The sequence below is a fragment of the Dama dama genome, chromosome 6 (genome assembly GCF_033118175.1).
Source record: "Dama dama isolate Ldn47 chromosome 6, ASM3311817v1, whole genome shotgun sequence".
NCBI lineage: Eukaryota > Metazoa > Chordata > Mammalia > Artiodactyla > Cervidae > Dama > Dama dama.
In genome coordinates this window covers 23304469-23326903 of record NC_083686.1, presented here as the reverse complement: position 1 = coordinate 23326903, position 22435 = coordinate 23304469, and the positions used below count along the sequence as shown (strand labels likewise).

At 38.9% G+C, this 22435-nt stretch overlaps 1 protein-coding gene across 1 annotated transcript in view; it reads left to right on the top strand.

The window, feature by feature from the left end:
* Positions 1-22435, top strand: part of FRAS1 (Fraser extracellular matrix complex subunit 1) — a 518223-nt gene that overhangs the window by 393332 nt on the left and 102456 nt on the right. Inside the window, exons 36-41 of the mRNA XM_061145732.1 lie at positions 7979-8110; positions 9200-9325; positions 11275-11522; positions 18946-19094; positions 19278-19440; positions 21019-21154. Of these exons, the coding sequence (XP_061001715.1) occupies positions 7979-8110; positions 9200-9325; positions 11275-11522; positions 18946-19094; positions 19278-19440; positions 21019-21154 (954 nt within the window). The remainder of the gene's footprint in view (positions 1-7978; positions 8111-9199; positions 9326-11274; positions 11523-18945; positions 19095-19277; positions 19441-21018; positions 21155-22435) is intronic.

The following is a 22435-nucleotide window of genomic DNA, read 5'->3' as shown; positions in this document are numbered from 1 at the left end:
TATTAAAAAGAGGTAACAATGGTTAAGATCTCAGACTTTGAATTCAGTCTGTCTCAGGTTCAGCCTGCTTTAAGAAAGTTTCTTAACCTTTCTGTGCCTCCATGCCTTATCCATCAATGGGGATAATAAATAATAATTATATATGTGTACAGCATCCAAACCCTGGAGGAGGGCATGACAACCCACTCCAGTATTCTTGTCTGGAGAATTCCGTGGACAGGGGAGCCTGGAGGGCTATAGTTCATAGGGTCGCACAGAGTCAGACATGACTGAAGTGACTTAGCACACACACAGAGAGTTCCCAAAATAGTGATTGGCACATACATGCCTACCTCATTTTATTGCACTTTATTGTGCTTCACAGATATTGCATTTTTTTTCACAAACTGAAGGTTTGTGGCAACCCGGCATACAACAAGTTTTTCAGTGCCATTTTTCTAGAAGCATTTGCTTAGTTCCTGCCTCTGTGTCACATTTTGATCATTCTTATAATATTTCAAACTTTTTCATTATTATTGTATTTGTTATGGTGACCTGTGATCGGTGATCTTTGATGTTAATATTGTGATTGTTTTGGGGACACCAGGAACTTGCTGATATAAGACAGTAAGCTTAATAAATGTTGTGTGTGTTCTGTCTGTTGCACGAACCAGCCATTCCTCCATCTCTCTCCTTCACTTGGGGCCTCCATATTTTCTGAGACCCAACAATATTGAAGTTAAACCAATTTATAACCCTACAATGACCTCTAAGTGTTCAAATGAAAGGAAGACTCACACATCTCTCACTTTAAATTAAAAACTAGAAATAATTAAGCTTAGGAAGGAAAGAATGTCAAAAGCTAAAATAGGCTAAAAGCTAGGTCTCTGGTGCCAAACAGCCAAGTTGTGAATGCAACAGAAAAGTTCTTGAAGGAAATTAAAAGTGCTACTCCAATGAACACACAAATAAGAAAGCAAAGCAGCCTTGTTGCTGATAGGGAAAAAAGTCTTAATGGCCTGGGTAGAAGATTAAACCAGCCACAACATTCCCTTAAGCTAAAATTTAATCCAGTACAAGATCCTAACTCTCAATTCTGTGAAAGCTAAGAGAGGTGAGAAGCTAGAGAAGAGAAGTTTGAAGCTAGCAGAGGTTGATTCATGGGATTAAGGAAAGAAGCCATCTTAATAACGAGAAAGTACAAGGTATAGCTACAAGTGCTGATATAAAAACTGCAGCAGGTTATCCAGAAGATCTAGCTTAGCTAATTCATGAAGGTGGTGACACTAAAGAACAAATTTTCAGTGTAGGTGAAACAGCCTTGCGCTAGAAGAAGATGCTGTCTGGGACTTTCATAGCTATAGAGGAGAAGTCAGTCCCTGGCTTCAAAGGGCAGGCTGTATTGTTAAAGGCTAATACAGCTGCTAACTTTAAATTGAAACCAACACTCATTTACCATTTCAAAAATCCTAGGGCCCTTAAGAACTAGGTACTAAATCTATTCCATCTGTGCTCTATAAATGGAACAACAAAGCCTGGATGACAGCAAATCTGTGTACAACATGGCTTACTGAATATTTTAAGCTCAGTCTTGAGATCTACTACTTGGGAAAAAATGATTTCTTTCGAAATATTGCTTCTTATTGACAATATATCTGGTGCCCAAGAGCTCTGATGGAGATGTACAATGAGATTATGTTGTGTTCACACCTGTTAACATAGCATCCATTCTGTAACCCATAGATCAAGGAGTAATTTTGACTTTCCAGTCTTATTATGTAAAATATACAATTTGTGATGCTATAGCTAACATAGATAGGGATTCCTGGGATGGATCTGGGCAAAATATATTGACAACTTTCTGGAAGGGATTCACCATTCTAGATGTCATTAAGAACTTTCATTTGTGGCAAGAGGTCAAAATATCAACATTTACAGGAGTTTGAAGGAAGTCTCAGATGTTCAAGCTGGTTTTAGAAAAAGCAGAGGAACCAGAGATCAAATTGCCAATAGCTGCTGGATCATCGAAAAAGCAAGAGAGTTCCAGAAAAACATCTATTTCTGCCTTATTGATTATGCCAAAGCCTTGACTGTGTGGATCACAATAAACTGTGGAAAATTCTGAAGGAGATGGGAATACCAGACCACCTGATCTGCCTCTTGAGAAACCTGTATGCAGGTCAGGAAGCAACAGTTAGAACTGGACATGGAATAACAGACTGGTTCCAAATAGGAAAAGGAATACGTCAAGGCTGTATAGTGTCACTCTGCTTATTTAACTTATATGCAGAGTACATCATGGGAAATGCTGGGCTGGGAGAAGCACAAACTGGAATCAAGATTGCCGGGAGAAATATCAATAACCTCAGATATGCAGATGATACCACCCTTATGGCAGAGAGTGAAGAGGAACTAAAAAGCCTCTTGATGAAAGAGAAAGAGGAGAGTGAAAAAGTTGGCTTAAAGCTTAACATTCAGAAAACTAAGATCATGGCATCTGGTCACATCACCTCATGGGAAATAGATGGGGAGACAGTGGAAACAGTGTCAGACTTTACTTTTTTGGGGCTCCAAAATCACTGCAGATGGTGACTGTAGCCATGCAATTAAAAGACGCTTACTCCTTGGAAGGAAATTTATGACCAACCTAGATAGTATATTAAAAAGCAGAGACATTGCATTGCCAACAAAGGTCCGTCTGGTCAAGGCTATGGTTTTTCCAGTGGTCGTGTATGGATGTGAGAGTTGGACTGTGAAGAAAGCTGAGTGCCGAAAAATTGATGCTTTTGAACTGTGGTGTTGGAAAAGACTCTTGAGAGTCCCTTGGACTTGCAAGGAGATCTAACCAGTCCATCCTAAAGGAGATCAGTCCTGGGTGTTCATTGGAAGGACTGATGCTGAAGCTGAAACTCCAGTACTTTGGCCACCTCATGCAGAGAGTTGACTCGTTGGAAAAGACCCTGATGGTGGGAGGGGTTTTAATGTACATGCATAATGCCTAACATAATGCTATGGCACACTTATTAGACTACAATGTAGTACAAACATAATTTTTATATACACTAAGAAGCCAAAAAATTTGTGTGACTTGCTTTATTATAGCATTCACTTTATTGCAATGGTCTGGAACCAAACCTGAAATATCTCTGAAGCATGCCTATAATCATCCCTACGTGATGCTCAGCTAATGAATGAATGGGCTTCCCTGGTAGCTCAGATGGTAAAGAATATGCCTGCAATGCAGGAAACTCTGGTTTGATCTCTGGATCAGGAAGATCCCCTGGAGAAGGGAATGGCTACCCATTCCAATATCCTTGCCTAAAGAATTCCATGGACAGAGGAGCCTGGCAGGCTACAGTCCAAGGGGTCTAAAGGAGTTGGACACAAGGAGTGACTAACATTTTCACTTTTCATAGTCCTGAATAAAGCCATTCATTGAATGCTTTGCTACTGTGAAGCAAAAGTGTTGTGACCCAGAGAGTAAGTTGTGATAGCTATGTGTGAAAGATCTCAGCATCCTAGGTTTAGTTCAAAGTGTGATAGAAGCTGAGTGCCAATAAGCAAAAACAGAATCAGAGCTGGCATCTATGCTGATGTGAAATAGAGACACACTTTCTTATATCGGTCTAGAGTGAAGTTGATTGACCATAAATGGCATCCATACATTGCTGTTTCCTTGGGATTGACTATTTCGTTAAAGTCAACCATCCACACGTCCTATTATAGTTCATGTAGGACTAAATGTTGGTGGAAGAGAATGTCATCTCCCTAAAATTCTCAGATATTAATTTGTTCTTTGAGGGCTAAAAAAATCACACTTGAAGCAACAGTAAATTTTAGTCTTCCATCATTGTTTTTTTTTTTACTTTTTATTATTTTTTGAGATTTAATTGATGTATATGTATGTATGTAAAACATGTAGTTTATGTATAACATTTCAGTGTACAACATCATGAGTGATATTTGTATATAACGTGAAATGACCACCACAATAAGTCTAGTTAGCATCTGTCACCATGTAGTAAATGTTTTTCCTGTGATAAAAGCTTTAATTTTATTCTCTTAGCAACTTTCAAATATGCCAAATGATATTATTAATAATATCATTTTTATTATATTATATTATATTATAATATCATTTAATCATATTATTAATAATATAATAAAATGATATTATTATTGATAATAATTGATTAATGATTATAATCACCATATTGTTGTTATTGTTCAATTTCTAAGTCATGGCTGACTTTTTGCAACCTCAAAACAAAATGTATGAAGACCCTCCAGGGGAACTGCTTTTTGACAATATTAATTCTTCTAATTCATGATCAGGAAATATCTTTCCATGTATTTGTGTCTTTTTAGTTTCTTTCATTGGTGTCATATAGTTTTCATATTACAGGTCTTTCACTTCTTTTAATAAATTTATCCCTACATGTTTAATTTTTTGATACAACTCTAAACGAGGTTATTTTCTTAATTTCCCTTTCTAATGATTTGTTATTAGTGTACAGAATGCAAAAGATTTTTGTGTATTGATTCTGTATCCTGCAACTTTACTGAATTCCTTTATTCGTTCTCTCAGTTTGAAATCTTTAATGTTTTCTATATATAATATTTCATCTGCAAATACTGACAATTTTCTTTTATTCTGATGTAGACACCTTTTATTTCTTTTCCTAGTATTGTGTCATTGTTGAAAAGAACCCATTGTCAGCTCATTTCTAGACTTCTTGATTATAAAACAATTTGCAGTATTACCTGTCGTATTTAAGCCTTATAGCAATATTGTAAATATAGGTTTTATTTTAGCATTTTAAAGCTGAGAAAACTAAAGATCATTATAGTAGTAATCTGCCCAAGTTTCTATACCTGGTAAACAGTACAACCAGGATTTTAATACAAGTTTCTGACTTTTCTGAGTTTATTCAGATCTGTATGTGTTCTGGTCATGAAAAATAAACAAGTATCATGGAAGTGTACTAGTTTAGATTTTAAGCCTCAATACTAATCTGAAAGCTTGAATAGATGAAGGGGTTAACTATTAACTTCCCCCAAGACTTTAAGTTAAATGATCCATGAACCTATTACACAGAGTAAAGAAAATAGACCGTGGGTTGACCTTAAATTAATTTATCTCGTTTCTGCCTTAGGTTCTTTTATTTTACTGTTCAGTGATTTTAAAAAATTTTTATTTTAGACCATTTTTTTAGAGCAGTTTTAGGTCTACAACAAAATTGAAAGGAAGGCACAGACATTTTCCCTGTGCCCCCGCCCCAGCACATGCATAGCTTAGCTTCTGCAGTTGTCAGCATCAGTCACTAGAATGGTACGCTTTTCACCAAGGATAAATCAACACTGACACATAATCACCCAAAGTCGAGTTTACTCTAGAGTTCACTCTTGTTATTTTGCCTCCTATGGGTTTAGACCAGTGTATGGCATTTACCCATCATTGTGTCATACAGAGTTGATACTGTAATGCCCTAAAATTTTTCTGTGCTTTGCTTATGCCCGTCCTGCAACCCCTACCTCCCACCTTTGGCAAACACTATTCTTTTTATTGCCTTCCATGGTTTTACCCTTTTCAGAATATCATTTAGTTGAACTCATACTTTTTAGACTGGCTTCTTTCATTTAGTAATATGCATTTAAGATTCCTCCATGTATTTTCATAGCTTGGTAGCTCATTTGTCTTAGTGTTGAGTGATATTCCATTGTCTAGCTGAACCATAGTTTATTTATCCATTCACCTGCTAAAGGACATTTTGGGTGCTTCCAAGTTTGGGCCATTATGAATAAAGGTGCTGTAACCATCTATGTGCAGACTTTTTGTGTAGACCTTTGGTGAAAGGAACCAGAAACAATTTGACTTTCTCAGAGAAATCAAAAACATTGCTTAAAGAGAGGGTTAGACATGCAATTAACGTTTTGATTATGTAAGTTCTTATGTTTGCTTGCTAAGCCCTGCGCCATCATGGTATATTTTGTTGTTATGAAATTTGTACTAGACTTTCCACATGGCTTGGTGGTAAGGAATCTGCCTGCCAATGCAAGAGATGCGGGTTCTATCCTTGGGTGGGGAGAATCCCCTTGGAGGAGGAAATGGCAATGGACTCCAATAGTCTTCCCTGAGAAATCCTATGGACAGAGGAGCTAGTGGGCTACAGTTCATAGGGTCACAACAAGTCAGACATGACTGAGCAACTAAGCATGCACAAATTTACACTAAAAAATAACTTTCCTCCCTTTATTTATAGAGGCAAGGATATACATTGGTCATACCGACAGTTGTGTGATATGACCAAAGCTGTTTAAGTTTTCGGTCTTTCCTCCTCTTCTGTAGGGTAAGGATGGCGAAGGCTCCTAAAGGTTCTCCTCACTTCCAAAAAAAAAAAAAAACAATGTAAAACATTAAACAATTATACTTTGGAATTATTTATTTTAATTTAACAAAAGGCCTTCTTAACTTAGATTCCAAGCACTTCAGAGGATCCTGAATCCACTGAAATGTATGGAAAAGTTGGTATGCTTGTCCTCAAGCTCCCAAAAATTAAGAGTTGTTGGTCCCAGGCTTTCCCTGGTGGTCCAGTGGTTAGGACTTCACCTTCCAATGCAGGGGGTGTGAGTTCGATCCCTGGTCAGGGAGCTAAGATCCCATCTGCCTCATGGCCAAAACACCAGAACATAAATCAGAAGCGATGTTGTAACAAATTCAGTAAATACTTTTAAAAAATAGCCCACATAAAAATCTAAAGAAAAAAAAAACTAAAGAAAAATAGAGGAAACATTAAGGAAAAAACAAAAAAGAAGAATCATTGATCCCTATCTCTGGCCATCCAGAGAGCATGAAAGATTGAACTCAAAGAAGCAGATGCAATAACTTTGACATTTGACCAAACAACCGTAGTCATAAAACCATCATTTCTCCCAGGGATAATGTCGTCTCTCCTTCAGGAGGGCTATTTCTGGACTTCTCTAAGGACAGGGACAGACCTTGTAAATCCAGCCATACCTTTTAGTTGTGTTCTCAAGGAAAAGACAAACCTAAAACCTGTATGGACTCATTAGCCGGAATCACTAAGTGATGCTTTACTTGGCTGACGTAGAGGTCAGATTCCCACTGACTTGTTACTGAGTCCAGGAGAAAGTAGAAAAGGAAACAAGTTTCTTGTAGTGAACCCATGTATGAGCAGACCGTACATTTAAAGTATCAACAGTGAAGTTTTTTCAGTAGGCACTGCATATAAACCCATTGATGAGTTGGTGGTGCTGGAGTTCCTACAAACCTGACTTTTAGGGAAGAGAAGGCATGTGGGGTATGGAAAAATGGAAATAAGAATCAAGGGTCTGGCAACTCTGCTTTCATTTCCATCCAGTGATCAGCTTTCATTTGGATGTCTCAGGTAATCCAAATAAAATCTTAAGGTAACTGCTTTATTCACAAAGTTGTCTTCCACTTACTGCGCTGGACATAACGACCAGGTAAAAATGAGTCTGCTTACTTCCAAACAAATACCATTAGAATTACTTGTGTAGACATTTCTATCCTTTTAAAAAATTATTTTCTAATGAGACATAAACAAGTTATTTCTCAAAGAGATTTCTTGAAAAAGTATTTCTCTGAAACACTGGAAGAATGAATTGACTCTACAATAATTCCACAAATAAAAGCTTTTATTGGCATTACCTATGAGCGAGTATTTTGTTTTACTTTCCACTAACTTTTATCAATATCATCTTGTTGTGAAAGTTGCTTCTTAAAATGACTGTGTTATTATGGTCCTTTAGCCTCTTTATTATTCAGTAGAAAGAACTTTGTACAATAGCTCACAGTATCTTTAACTTGCTGCCTTATTCTTTCCATCTGTGAGCATCTCTTCAGAGTGTTAAGATAATCTAAAAAAAACTTCTAGGTACAAATGTATAGAACTGCCTAAAGGGGACCAGACTACAAGGTGATTTATGCCTGTGTGTGCGTGTGTGCCCTTTCTAGTTTCTGATGGAGAGCGCACAAGTCCAGAGATGGCCCTCACCATTCACTTACTCCGTGCTGATCAGCACTCACCAGTCTTCCAGGTCACAGCTCCTCTGCTTGAGGTCAGCCCAGGAGGCAGCACGTCTATAGGTAAGAACTGGGAACCTGCAAGAAAATGGCTGTGGAGATAGAACCATATTTCACTTAACAGTCCCTGTTTAAACCTCTTCATGGTTACCAAAAAGTAGTGACCTTCTCTTCCGGAAGTTGCGTGCTTTCTCATCCATGGCGGTCCCTTTGGCCATTTCCATGCAAATGGAAGCAACAGAGAGAAGGAAATAAACCCTTCAGAGGCCAGTGCTCAGTGATGGAATACAACACTGAATTCATTTTCCAGCCTCCAGGAGTTTGATTTGTTGCCATCACTAAAATATAAAGTAACAGGGAGCAGAGAAGAGACGTGAGGAAAATGGTTTCAATGGCTGCTCTTGTTTTCTACTGAGAAAGTGAAAAGTAACAGGAGTGGCAGATCACAATAACCTTCAGAAGTTGTGAAGAGCTAGAGTTGACCCGTGTTTTATATGTGATTTTATTTACCTATTAGTATACTTACTCTTTAGAAGTTTAGTCTTCTACCAAGAACATCTGAAAAAAGGAAGAGTGGATATTTTGATTTTTGTAAGGTGTATTCTTACACATCCTTATCCAGTTTCTACATGTCATTATTGGCCTAAAGTGAATTATCATCCAACTTATTAACAAGTCATAGATATGAAGATAACTGTCTCTTCTGCCCCACTCTTTCTCTTGTGATGTGATGGCCAGAGCATCCATTATTAAAATAACCTGGCTCCTCTATAGATTCGGAGAAAGGAGAAGGGAAGAAACAATAATAAGTAAAAACAACTTGCACCAGTATTTTATGCAGGAAAATCTATGCAGTCAGTCAAGACTGACCTTTTTGTGGACCGCCATTGCCTCACTTGTATGGAAGAAAAAAGGTGTTCTGAATTTGGAACTACCGACTCATAAGTAAACTCTTGAAGAACTTACTTACAATTTGTGAATTGACTGTATTAAGTTTTCTCTCTTTTGTGGTCCATTCAATTTAGCATTTTCTTGTAACCATCATGTTTCCCACAACCTGGCTTCCAGCCTGGCCTGGGGCTGTACTGTATGCGGAGTATAGAGTTGTTAACGTACACAGCTTCTCACCATACTCTATTCTCCTGACTACAGAACTTCGGTTGGGAGTACGAGACACGGAGACAGTGCCTGAAGAGCTCCTCTTTGAGCTTTGGAAGCCTCCACAGCATGGCGTGCTTATTAAGTACACGGCTGGGTCACCAGGGCCCATGGCCACAGGTAGCCTGCTCTCTCTGTCATTGACCTCCTGGAACTTCTATTTTTTTTTTTTTTTTTTTTACTGTTTTAATTTTATTGGAGTATGGTTGATTTACAGTGTTTGATAGTTTCAGGTGTATAGCAAAGTGATTCAGTTATACATGTACTTACATTCACTGTTTTTTAGATTCTTTTCTTATATAGAGTATTGTTCTTGCTCTATAGTTGGTTTTATGTCTCCAACAAGAAGTAAAGCAATATTGTGGGATAAACTATAAGGAGGTACTCAGAAAGGGAAGACCTTTAATGTTTAGTCCATTGGCTGAAGTACTGGGGACTTCCTTCTCTGCACCACCACCCACACTCCAAAACTATGAAGCTCTTTCCTCAGGTTGTATGTAAAATTGATTTCTGAAACCTGGAATAAGTACATTTAGAACAACCTCGTAAGAGTTGTCAGCTCCTTGTGAGTCTTCACAGTAAACACTCTGACTCTTTAGAGTATAAGCTGCATGTATTTTCATCCATTAAAAAAACATGGTAATGTGACCAGCTTTCCAAAATAATATTTATTATACCTTATCCAGTTATAAAAATAATACATGCTGATTGTTTAGGAAATACAGAAAAGTTCAAAGAACAAAACTGAATCTAATTTTTAATAGTTGACTCTCATATGTTGAAGTAAATATTGTTGCAAAATTGTCACCTTGGGATGCTATATCCTTATTCTGACAATCCATATTTTCTCAAAACTTTCATGTAATTCCTAGTAGGCGTGTAATAATGCGTTCTTCTGAATATCGCTGCAGAGGGAGAGTGTCAAATTTTTGACCTTGAAACTACGTGGGATTTGTAAGAACAATAAATAGGCACTTGGGAGTCACAAAGACAGTTTGTTTTTTTTTTTAAGTTACTGAACAAAAGAAGTCATTATGATAGATTTCTGCTATCCTAAGGGAACTATGTTAGGAGCATAACAGTCATAGCCCAATTTCTTTAATATTATATTTAACCAACATGTGTGTAATTAATACTTGAGTTCTAAAGATGTTTGTAAAATATTAGTTTTATTATCATTTTAAGGCACAATAACATTAGCATCAAGAGAAGGCTTGGAAGAAGAAAACAAAAAATGAATAAACTCTTTAGTTTTCTTATATAACATCAATTATTACAGTCAGTAATCTGTGAAGAAATAGGGTTGAATATAACATCCAAGAAGACCAGTTCCTCAGCTGTGCTCAGGAGTCATGGGGCCCCATGGTACTAAGTAGCATTTTTCATAAAAAGGGTTCTATGACCAAAAAATTTTGAGAAGTTTTCATATTGTATATTGAAGATTCTAGAATTCTAGTGAATCCTGCCGTTTAAATATTTTAAATTTTGTTTAAACCTATTTTTCTTAAATGTTTATGACCTTGAAAATTTTTTTTCTACACAACACCTATCACCTAATTATGAATTAGTACTCTAGACTTACACAGAGGAGGTTTCTAACTTCAAGTATACTTTTCAAGTTTTAAGTATTTTTTAACTTTCTTAACTTTTAAAATAAATCATCAGTATCATGATTAGATTCTAGAAGGGCTATCATGAAGAATAGAAGCATGCGCTGTATTGTCTAGAATGAAACAGTGAGGAGTGGAGCTTAGAGAGGCAGATTTTGGCTCCATCTGATTTAAAGCTTTAAAAAAAATTACAGAGTTATCTCCAGTGGAATTAGCTCCCTTATAAAATGGTGAGCCTCCCACCTTGAGCCATGTTGAAGGACAGGCTAAAGAACCCTTTTCAAGGGTAGTGTAAAGGGAATCTTCCGTTGGGTGGATGGTTGAACTAATTAGCTTACAACTCCCAGGGTTTAGGATCCTATATGTGCTTTGAAATCCTGAGAACAAAGGTGTTATGGAAATGAAAAGCGTTGTTCCCAGAAGCTATTGGGTTTTTGCAATTTGTTTTGTTCTTGAAAGGTGACACTTTCACATATGAGGATGTAGAGAAGAATGTCCTGCGGTATCTACATGATGGCTCATCTGCCCGCCAGGACAGCATGGAAATCTCAGTCACAGACGGCCTTTCAGCCACAACAGTGGACGTGAGGGTGGAGGTATCACCGGATGAGGCCCGGGGGCCTCAACTGGCTGCCGGCGCCTCTCTGAGCATCACGGTTGCTAGTCAAAGCACAGCTGTGATCACTCGGTCACACCTGGCTTATGTGGTAAGTTCTTTCATTTGTCTTTCTGTCCACTGCACCCTCTGATCAGGTTGACTAGAAAGTGATGTCGTGGCTGAACATTGGGCCATCAGGTATATGACCACAAAAGAGCTTTCTGCCGGCTTCCCTATCACTCTGCTCTTTGCAATAGTGACGCTATTCCAGCTGCTCCCACTGTTTCCCCAGCAGACAAGTGAATGAGCAGAACATTGATGAAAACCCACTGAGAAGGCGTAAGGACGGGTGATTTGCTCTAGGAAGCAGTAACCATGTCAGAAAGCCGAAGTTCCCATATTTGAAGCTCCCTCCATAGTATTTCAAATAGGAATTTTAGACAAAGAGCAACTTCGAAGAATTTACCCATCAATGACTGCTAAGTTATGGTATTTCATGGCTCACTTTTCTGAGAGAAAGCCCACTTCTCACTAGCATTTGTCTCAGGTCCAGCTCTGGACCGAATGCTGGCACGCTTGTTTGGCAGGATTCCTAACTCACCCTCCATCCCGTGCCTCACGAGAAGGAGGGACCAAGGGTAGATTCAGAAACTCTTGTTTTTTCCACTAATCTGACCTTAATTTGATATGTGATCCTGGTTAATTAAACTCGTCTTTTTGACTTTACCTCTGGAGCTAAGGATAATGAGGATAATTAATCTTATTTTTCATGTAAGTATGTTGTGAACATAAACTCTGTGTAAAAATCATAATGAGTAGTTTTGACAAATACACTGAAATAAGAATGGTTATCTGAATGATAATCACTCTTAGTATTGAATTTTTCCTTTGCTAATCTTAAAATTTCCTCCAATAACCTGGCCTTTAAAAAAATTACTATATAGTTTTATGTAATCCTTTTCTGAGCTGAAGAATATGGCTATAAAATCTAGGCCTGAATAGTAGCATGTAAGATAAAGCATTGGCCTGGGAACAATTGCTTCAATTGCTTTTGCACAGATTTTCCCCTAAAATTGTCTTTTCTTAACTTATAGGAAACTGCTTTCCACCCTGATTCTTCTCATGGGTCTAGTACAGTTTCAGAACACCTTTGACTTTGTTTTTAAATTGACAGGTGATTCTTACCCTAGGTTATGACCTTTTGAGTCTTATGAAACATGAATTCATAAAAATTTATGAATACAGATTTAATCAATAGATCACCAAGGCTTGAAAAATGTTTGACAGACCAAAATAGGATTCCAGGAGCAGTTCCTTCCCATTAAGTGCATATTATGAGCTGCAGATCAAAATGCAAGCCCACTGGCAACTGAACATGTATTTTCAGAAATTGATTGAATGTGAATTTACCCACTGGAGCAGAGAGAAGACTCCAAAAGAATTATTCTAGCTCACTGAAAGCATAGCATATTTTAAAGACTTAGCTAAGTTATTTATTAATACTAACTTTATCTGAGTGTTGTGGAAAAATTTTTTACTTAATGTCATGGGGAAGATTTTTCTAGGTATGCATAGTTAGTGAGTTTGCTGTGAACATCCAGAAAAGTTGGAAAAGCCATCCAAAACCTTGGCCATAATGGGGCAGTTTTTGTGTTATGCGTTGAGTTCAGTTGTTTCAGTCGTGTCTGACTCTTTGCAACCCCGTGGACTGTAGCCCACCAGGCTCCTCTGTCCATCGGATTTTCCCAGTAAGAATACTGGAGTGGGTGGCCATTCCCTTCTCCGGGGGATCTTTCCAACCCAGAGATCGAACCCACGTCTCCTGTATCTCCTGCATTGCAGGCAGATTCTTTATCACTGAACCACTGGGGAAACCCAGACTATAAAGGAAAGGAACATGCAAGCCTGTTCTTAATTACAGTATTGTGAACTGCAAGAAGGTGAAATGATGTCAGGAGAAACAAAAGTCAAAAATGGGATTCTGTGTGATTTGCTTCTTAACGGTGGTTTCCTGTACACAATTTGCTATGTACTTCAAGGAAACAAGTAGGCGAGGGATGTGTGGGTTTTATGGTTAAAATGAATGGGTTCTCATCCAAGCTTACCACTCTTACTAGTGTAATAACCCTTGACACGTTACTTAACTCCCTAGGGCTAAGTTTTCTCATTTGTAATATGGGGAGGATGATACAAGATTAATCTTAAATAGCTAATAGAATTGCTAAGCACTAGCCAAAAATATACTAATTCAAAATAAATCATCTATAATAATATTACATAATGCATATGAGATATAAATGTAACAAAAGATGTGTAACTTCTAGGGAAAATTGATGCTACTACTGACTATAAAGAAAATCCAAAGGAATCTCTTGACAAAGTTTCAGAAATAAAAGGAGAATTTAGGAAGGGGCTAGATAGAAGATCAACAGAACAATAGCATTTCTATATAAGAGCAAAAAATAACCAGTACATTTAACTAAAAAGATGATACCACTTAAAATAGCATCACAAAAATTATATTCCTTGGACAAAATCTAACAAAAATCAGCCAATACTTTTACAGGGAAAATTGTAATACTTAATTGGCAGACATTTTTAAAAGCACTAGGAGATGCCATATTGATAGGAATATTTAGTATCAAAAAGATATCAATTCTCCCACAACGTGATCTTTCCATTCAACTCAGTTCTAGTCAAAAGTTCGGTGACCTTTTAATGATCTTGATAAGCTCATTCTATAATGGATCCATGCGTGCTAAGTCACTTCAGTTGCATCTGACTGTTTGCAACCCTATGAACTGTAGCCTGCCGGGCTCCTCTATCCATGGAATTCTCTAGGCAAGAATACTGGAGTGGGTTGCCATGCTCTCCTCCAGGGGATCTTCCCAACTCAGGGATTGAAGGCACATCTCTTACATCTCCTGCATTAGTAGGTGGGTTCTTTACCACTAGCACCACCTGGGAAGGTGTCCATAATGTTTAAAGAACAACAAAAGGCCAAAATTCTGAAATTGAATGACAGGAGGGCAGGGGTTTGCCCTAGATATCAGGATTTGATATAAACGTGCACTGTTTATATCAGTCCACAATGGTATATACTAGAGAGTCTAGAAACAGATTCACACTTGGTACTTTAAAATAAAACAGATATAGCAAACCAGATTGGTGGAAATGGGAGAAACTGTTTGAAACATGAATCTGCACAAATTATTATTCATATTAAAAAGAAAACAAGAACTTGTACTGCTGCCTCACACCCTAGACAGATATTAACTGTAGCAAATCAAGTCCTTAAATGTCATAAGTAAAAGTGTACAATTCTTTGTAGGGTATAGGTGAATATTTTCATGATAATGGGAAAAGGAAGAATTTCTTAAACTACAAACAGAAAATGCTAACTATAAAGAAAAGATTGAAAATTTGATTATATTAAAATTAAAATTTATGTTCTCTAAAACACACCATAAATACAAAAAAAAAAAAAAAAAACCCTACTTACAAACTGGAAAAATATATGTACAACACATAGAACCAAAGATAACAAAGAAAATATAAAGAACATCTGCCAATCAAGAAGAAAAAAATAATCCATTTGAAAAATTAACAGGAGACATGAGCAGGAATTTCACAAGAGGAATCCATAGGGCCAGTAAAGATAAGAGACATTTTTAGACATCGGGAAATGCAGGCAAAGACTGCATGCTGGTTAGTACCAATTCAACTGGCAAAAATTTTAAAATATGAAAATGCCAAATGTCAGAGAGGAAATGGATCTACAGGAGGTTCTTTTATGATGGAGCTGTAAATTAGAATAACCGCTCTGGGAAGGAATTTGACACTGTCTTGTAATGATGAATGTTCATGTTCCCTAACCATTCCTCTCCTGGATTCCTTTCCAAGGAAGACTTTCACAGGTACAAAAGATATGCACAAGAATTTACACAAGGGTACTGACAGCAATGAAAGTGAAAGTCACTCAGTTGTGTCCAACTCTTTGAGACTCCATGGACTATACAGTACATGGAATTCTCCAGGCCAGAATACTGGAGTGGGTAGCCTTTCTCTTCTCCAGGATATATTCCCAACCCAGGGATCAAACCCAGGTCTCCCCACAGTGCAGGCAGATTCTTTACCAGCTGAGCCACAAGGGAAGCCCAAGAATACTGGAGTAGGTAGCCAATCCCTTCTTCAGGGAAGCCTCCCAACCCAGGAATTGAACCAGAGTCTCCTGCATTGCAGGTGGATTCTTTACCAGCTGAGCTATTGTAATATTTGTAATATTACAATATCAGGGAAGCACTGTTTGTAATAATAGTAACACTATTTTGTAGTAGCAAAAATACTGAAACAAGCCCAGTGTCTCTCAGCATCAACAAATGAAATAACAGATCATTCGGAGCATACCTACTTTGTGGAATACTAGAGAACATTCAGAAGAGATGAACAATAGCTTCACAAAACAACATTCATGGATCTTTCAATCAGTTCAGTTGCTCAGTCATGTCTGACTCTTCGTGACCCCAAGGACTGCAGCACGCCAGGCTTCCCTGTCCATCACCAACTCCCAGAGCTTGCCCAAGCTCATGTCCATCAAGTCAGTGATGCCATCCAACCATCTCATCCTCTGTGGTCCCCTTCTCTCCTGCCATCAATCTTTCCTAGCATCAGGCTCTTTTCTAAGGAGTCAGTTCTTACCATCAGGTAGCCAAAGTATTGGAGTTTCAGCTTTAGCATCAGTCCTTTCAATGAACATTCAGGACTGATTTCCTTTAGGATTGACTGGTTGGATCTCCTTGCAGTGCAAGTGACTTGCAAGAGTCTTCTCCAGCACCACAGTTCAAAAGCATCAATTCTTCAGCATTCAGATTTCTTTATAGACCAACTCGCACATCCACACATGACATCTGGAAAAACCATAGCCTTGACTAGACGGACCTTTGTTGGCAAAGTAATGTCTCTGCTTTTTACTATGCTGTCTAGGTTTGTCATAGATTTTCTTCCAAGGAGTAAGCGCCGTTCAATTTCATGACTGCAGTTACCATCTCCAGTGATTTTGGAGCCCAAGAAAATAAATAAAATAATGGATCTTAGCCATCTTCTACTAAGTGAAAAGAATATAAATCGTGGATCATGAAAAATAAAATCATGGATCTTAGCAGTCTTCTACTGAGTGAAAAGAAAAAGAAATCCCACAAGATGAGGGTCTAACTCCCTTTTCATACATTTTAAAAATTTCTACAACAACTTTACACTAGTTTGCCAACAAAAGTCTGTATAATCAAAGCTATGGCTTTCTTATTATTCACGTACAAATGTGAGAATTGGACTATAACTCTCACCCTTGAGTACCAATGAATTGATGCTTTCAAACTGTGGTGCTGGAGAAGACTCTTGAGAGTCCCTTGGACAGCAAAATCAAACCTGTCAATCCTAAAGGAAATCAATCCTGAGTATTCATTCGAAGGATGGATGCTGAATCTCCAATACTTTGGCTACCTGATGTGAAGAGCCAACTCATTGGAAAAGAGTTACTGATACTGGGAAAGACTGAGGGCAGGCGGAGAAGAGGGAGACAGAGGATGACATGGTTGGAGGCATTGCCAACTTAATGGACATGAGTTTGACCAAACTTCAGGAGATAGTGAAGGACAGGGAAGCCTGGCATGCTGCAGTCCATGGGATTGCAAAGAATCCAACAGGACTGAGCAACTCAACAACAACAACAACTTTACAATAATATATCAAACTATTCCAAGAGATTCAAGGAAGTAAAAAAGCAAGATCCATGGTGTGATGGTAGAACCAGGGACAGGATAAAAGAGGAGCATAAAATGTTAATCATCAGAGTTCTCATCCTTGTGTTGAATGGCGTGTCAATAGATGTATAGATAATAAAATGAAAATGGAAAAGTGAATTAACACAAAATGGGTATGAAGGTCTTCAAGTAGAAAAATTACATAAAATCAAGGTCTATGTTCTTAAGAATTTTTCAGCCACAGTATCTTGAATATCTCAAAGTAGTAATTTTCTTTAAACGATGACAGCATTCAGAAAAAAATCCAGCTGATTTCACACTGTTTCAAACCCAGCAGTCACTTGAGATTCGAAAAATTATAATAAGTTGGGCCTGACATGAGATAAGCATTTCTTTGCCAAATTTGCCAATGTGGAAGTTAGAAGCTATTCATTCTCATCAAGAGACAGGAGCTCTGTCCTTGTAGTTTGTCACCATCTCAGAAGACAGTGCCTTAGAACACTTGGCTGTCTTTTAGAGGCTACTCACAGTAATATTATAGCAAGTAGTCTTTTGGAAGCCTGCATGTTGTATTTGATAACCCATGAAGAAAAATAGAGAAACTTTAAAAGTATAAATTTAGGGGCTGTTTTCTGAAGTTTTATAGCTTCAATAAATTTGAGTTTCCTTTCTTGTTACTGTCAAGCAATGTGAGGAAATATGGAAAATTCTATGATCTTGCCTTGAGGTTCTGAGCTGCCAGCTTAAAAAGGTCCCCAAGGATAGAAATGAGAGCTGACCAAAACCTGCTCCCCAGATCACCAGGCAGCCGCGCTCACATTTCTGATCTCCCACCTCAGCTAACTGTACAACATAGCCATGCAAGTTTGCATGTGAAAGTACACTTGGTCATGCAATATTTATCTTCATTGTTGCTGTGGTGAAATGTAGCATGCCCTCATGTTCACAGCCAACTGGTCTAAAAGATGAATGACTCAGGGGATCTTTCCAAGAAGATGTTGCCTCCCTTCTAGATATTTCCAAAAATATCCTTGAAGAAAGAAGAAATTGTTTGTTAAGACATTCAATTATTGTCCACGTAGAAACAGGAAGCCAGTTTTATTTTTCGGTAAATAAACAGTGCAGAGGAAAGGGAAATGAACAGTCTTCATTAAGATTGGGCATCTCACAGGTTGAGCATGCATAGGCTTGGTCAAAATGAAATTCATAAGACTTCTTACATTTTTGTGTTAAAGTAAAATTTTTTATTGTGCTGACTATTCTTTAAAGTGAGTCCTTACCTTCCATTCTTCGTTTCACTGAATTTTTAGATCATTGTTATCTATGTTATAGTGGAGTTTTACCTATTTCCAAAAATTTTACCCTTTTCTAAAAGACAAACTGTACTAGGAAACTCTAGAAGAAGCCTACAACTGTGTTTCTAGAAGAATGACTTACATTTCTGACCACGTTTTGTACTTCACTAGATGCTTGTAATAAAAACAAAACCTTGTGTGGCTCTTACAGAAACCATTGGGCTTTCTCTCTTTCTCTCTTTCTTTTATGCCCCATACTTAGAGTGCATTTCCCGCTATTATCTTGAGCTACTTTTCAAAGAAGACTGTCAAAGAGATATTTTCAGAGGAATAAATAGTGGGATTTTCATGCAGTTTAACATGGTATTGCTTAAGGAGATTTTTCATTTAGCAGAAAAAGGAGCACCTGTAACCTTTATTGAAAATATGTCTTCCTGCAAATGTGCATTCATGTCTTGTATCATGTTTGCTTGATTAGGATGATTCTTCCTCCGACCCAGAGATCTGGATTCAGATAACTTCTCTGCCCATGTATGGTGCGCTCTTAAAAACCTCAGGACCTGAGGTGGAAGAACTCTCAGAGATTTCCAATTTCACAATGGAAGACATCAACAAAAAGAAAATTAGGTATTATAACCACCTGGTACTACAAAGAATTTTTTAAATTGTATTAAAATACGTAAGCAACTAACCTGTAGTTCCCTTGAAAGATTATGTTGCCTCTGGCCCCATTTTTAAACAGAGATTCAGTCATCTTACTTGACCTGACAGTGTAGATCATTCAATCCTTCCTTTTCTTGACTTCTATAGGTATTCGGCCACATTTGAGACTGGTGGTCATCCAGTTACTGACAGCTTCCACTTCTCTGTCTCTGATATGGACCACAACCGTCTGGACAATCAGAAGTTTACCATCACCATCACGCCCATCAAGAACCCACCCCCAATCATTGCTTTTGCTGACCTTATCACGGTAAGCAGTTCAGATCAATGAACTGTGGGTGCTGTAGACAGCTGGAGTCTGCGCCAGTGTGAATGAAGGATTTCTACCTAAACTGGCTGTCAGGTCCTTCCCCTCAAATATCTAGGCCATAGAATCAAGCTGTGTATGGCTTTCAATCATGAGTTTTAATCAAAAAGTATGAAAATAATTAAATGAATAAGATCAAATCATTATATCCACATTATTTAATTAATCAACAAATATTTCTGTGCCAGACACAGAGCTATTTGTGTACAGTATTTTGTATACTATGTTAGATGTGTATAGTAGTAGGGGTGTACAGATATATTTTTGAGGTGTTCATAGTCTAATGTTTGCAGCAACTAAAACATAGGAATATGGATAGTGTCCTGGGTCACATCTTAAACTGCGTTGATACTTATCTCTGTAAACAATATTGACAGTTCCTTGGCGTGTGGAGGGTGGGGCGCCATGTAATGTACCCCGATTATGAAGTTACGTGTACCTGAGTTCAAGTGTCAGTTCTGTTACTACCTGCCTGATCTTGAATCAATTATATAATCTTTCTTAGCCTCAGTTGCCTCATTTTTAAACTGTTACTACTATTCCTATTACATAAAGGATTACTCTGATGATGAATAAAATAGCATTAAAAAGCCCCAGTGCAGAACTGGCCCATCGTAAGGATTCCATAAAAGTTAATTCACTTTCTTGTTCCACTCTATGTACATACCATAATGCCCCAAACTCAGGATTTCTGATTTTGTTGAGCAACTGAAAATTTGTAGAACTGAGTTGTTTCTGAATGGTTCTGATATTCCACTCATCTTTTTCATGTCCACACTGGGGAAGCCGTTTGCACCTTCCCCATTCTCAGAGTCAGGGTGACCTTCCGCTTTATAATTTGTAAATCTTCCTATATTTAGCCAATAGTCATTCAGAAGTCAAGCTGCATATCCAGCAGGCTACAAAAAACACTAGGCTCATGTTGTAAAGTTAGCATTCAAAACAGGGCCCAAGAGGAAAAAGGTAGCTGGAGCTACTGCTTTTACTTAAACCGATTTATTTTTCTCCTTGACGGTAATGATAAGCACTAGCTTTCAGGTACAGTGAGCCCTGTCTTCCCCTGCACCTTTAAGCATACACTCTCACGGGATAAAGGGGACTTTATTTCTGGTGGGAACTCCTATAGGACAGGATGTGTTTACAGTATCCTAGGGAGGACTGGATGGATCATTCTGAAGCTGTGGACTTTTGAACGTTGATACAAAGGAAGGCAGTCCTCCTGCCAGGCAGCTGTTCCGAGGTGGGTGATTAGAATGGGCCAGAGCTGCTTTATAACCAGATCCATCATGGAAGAAGCACAGCTTTGAAGGCAAACACGGATGTCACTGCATCTGAGCGTGGCTCTGAGAGGCGCTGAAGGATGGCCAGGCCCCAGCAGCTGGCACATTCCTCATCTTGTCTGTAGAGGATCTGCCTCCTCAAAGAAGTGGAAGGTCACCCCAGGCAGCAATTTTCGATTCAGTTCTTTTTTACTGCAGTCCGCACAACTACCCAAGGACTCTCCAATCTTTTCTTTCTTAGGTTGACGAGGGAGGGAGGACCCCACTCTCTTTTCACCATTTCTTCGCTGCTGCTGCTGAGGACAGTTTCCGGGAGGATGCCATCATTAAGCTAAGCGCTCTGCCCCAGTACGGCTGCATCGAGAACATGGGGACAGGTACCAGCGGTAGCCTGGCTGTAGAATTGTTCCAGACCTGGAGAGAAGAGGCAGGGTGGAGGGAGGTCACTGCCTGCAATTAACCTGGACAGGGAGAACCAAAGAGGGATGGAACCATTTCCAAGAAATGGAAGGAAGGTCTTGTTGACTCAACAAATGTTGACTGAGCATTTCCTGTATGTGAAGCACTTTTTTAAGCACTGGGGATAGATCAGTAAGGGGCTTCCCCGGTGGCTCAGTGGTAAAGAATCTGGCTGCAATGCAGAAGACACAGGAGACACGGGTTCTATCCCTGGGTTGGGAAGGTCCCCTGGAGGAAGGCATGGCAACCCACTTCAGTATTCTTGCCTGGAAAATTCCGTGGACAGAGGCGCCTGGTGGGCTGCAGTCCATACAGTTGCAAAGAGTCGGACACAACTGAATTGAGCATACATGCACATAGATCAGCAAACCAGACAGAAACCACTACCTTTGTGGTGCCTTAGATTCTGGCGGGAGGAGACAGATAAGAAACCTAAGAAATGAGAAAATTGTGGAAGATGTCAGGAGGTCAATCAGTGCCGTGGGGAAAACTAGAACAAGGGAAAAGTGCCAGCCTTTAGGACAGAGGGGCTTGGGGATTGCACTCGAAATTGAATGTCAAGGAAATAAGATTGTCTGTTGTTTTATTGGAGGCAGCTACTGTTTAGCTGAACCAGAGCTGACGTCTCAGCTCTTTCTCAGTATATGACGTCAACTGAAACGCGTGCTTGTCTGTCCGTGACCCTCTCCCCCACCATCTGCCCTGGACCCATTGCTCTTGGCAGTTATCACAGAGGAGGGGAGGGGAGAGGCGGGGACTGCCCACAGGCCCCTGTGTCCATAGTGACTGGCAGTTGAGACAGCTCCTGGCAGGTGACCGAAACGGCACCTGTGCTGGGAGGCTTCTGAGTGCTAGCGCTCGGCTCTAATTGGCGTGCAGCTCGCAGTTCCCACAGGGAGGCTATTGACTGAAGGCGTCTGTGGCCGGCTTGATGCCTGGGATTTGAGCCTAGTTACCAGAAACTCATGTAGCAGGGGTCATGTTTTCCTAGAGAGAACCTTGAGTCTTTTCCCCACCTTGCTTTGCAGTGTGTGGCTTCGATTTGTTTATTGCTGAGTTAGATCTGGGCTTCTCTTGTGTCTCAGCTGGTAAAGAATCTGCCTGCAATGCAGGAGACCTGGGTTCGATCCCTGGGTTGGGAAGATCCCCTGGAGACGGGAAAGGCCACCCTCTCCAGTATTTGAGAGGCAGTAGATTAT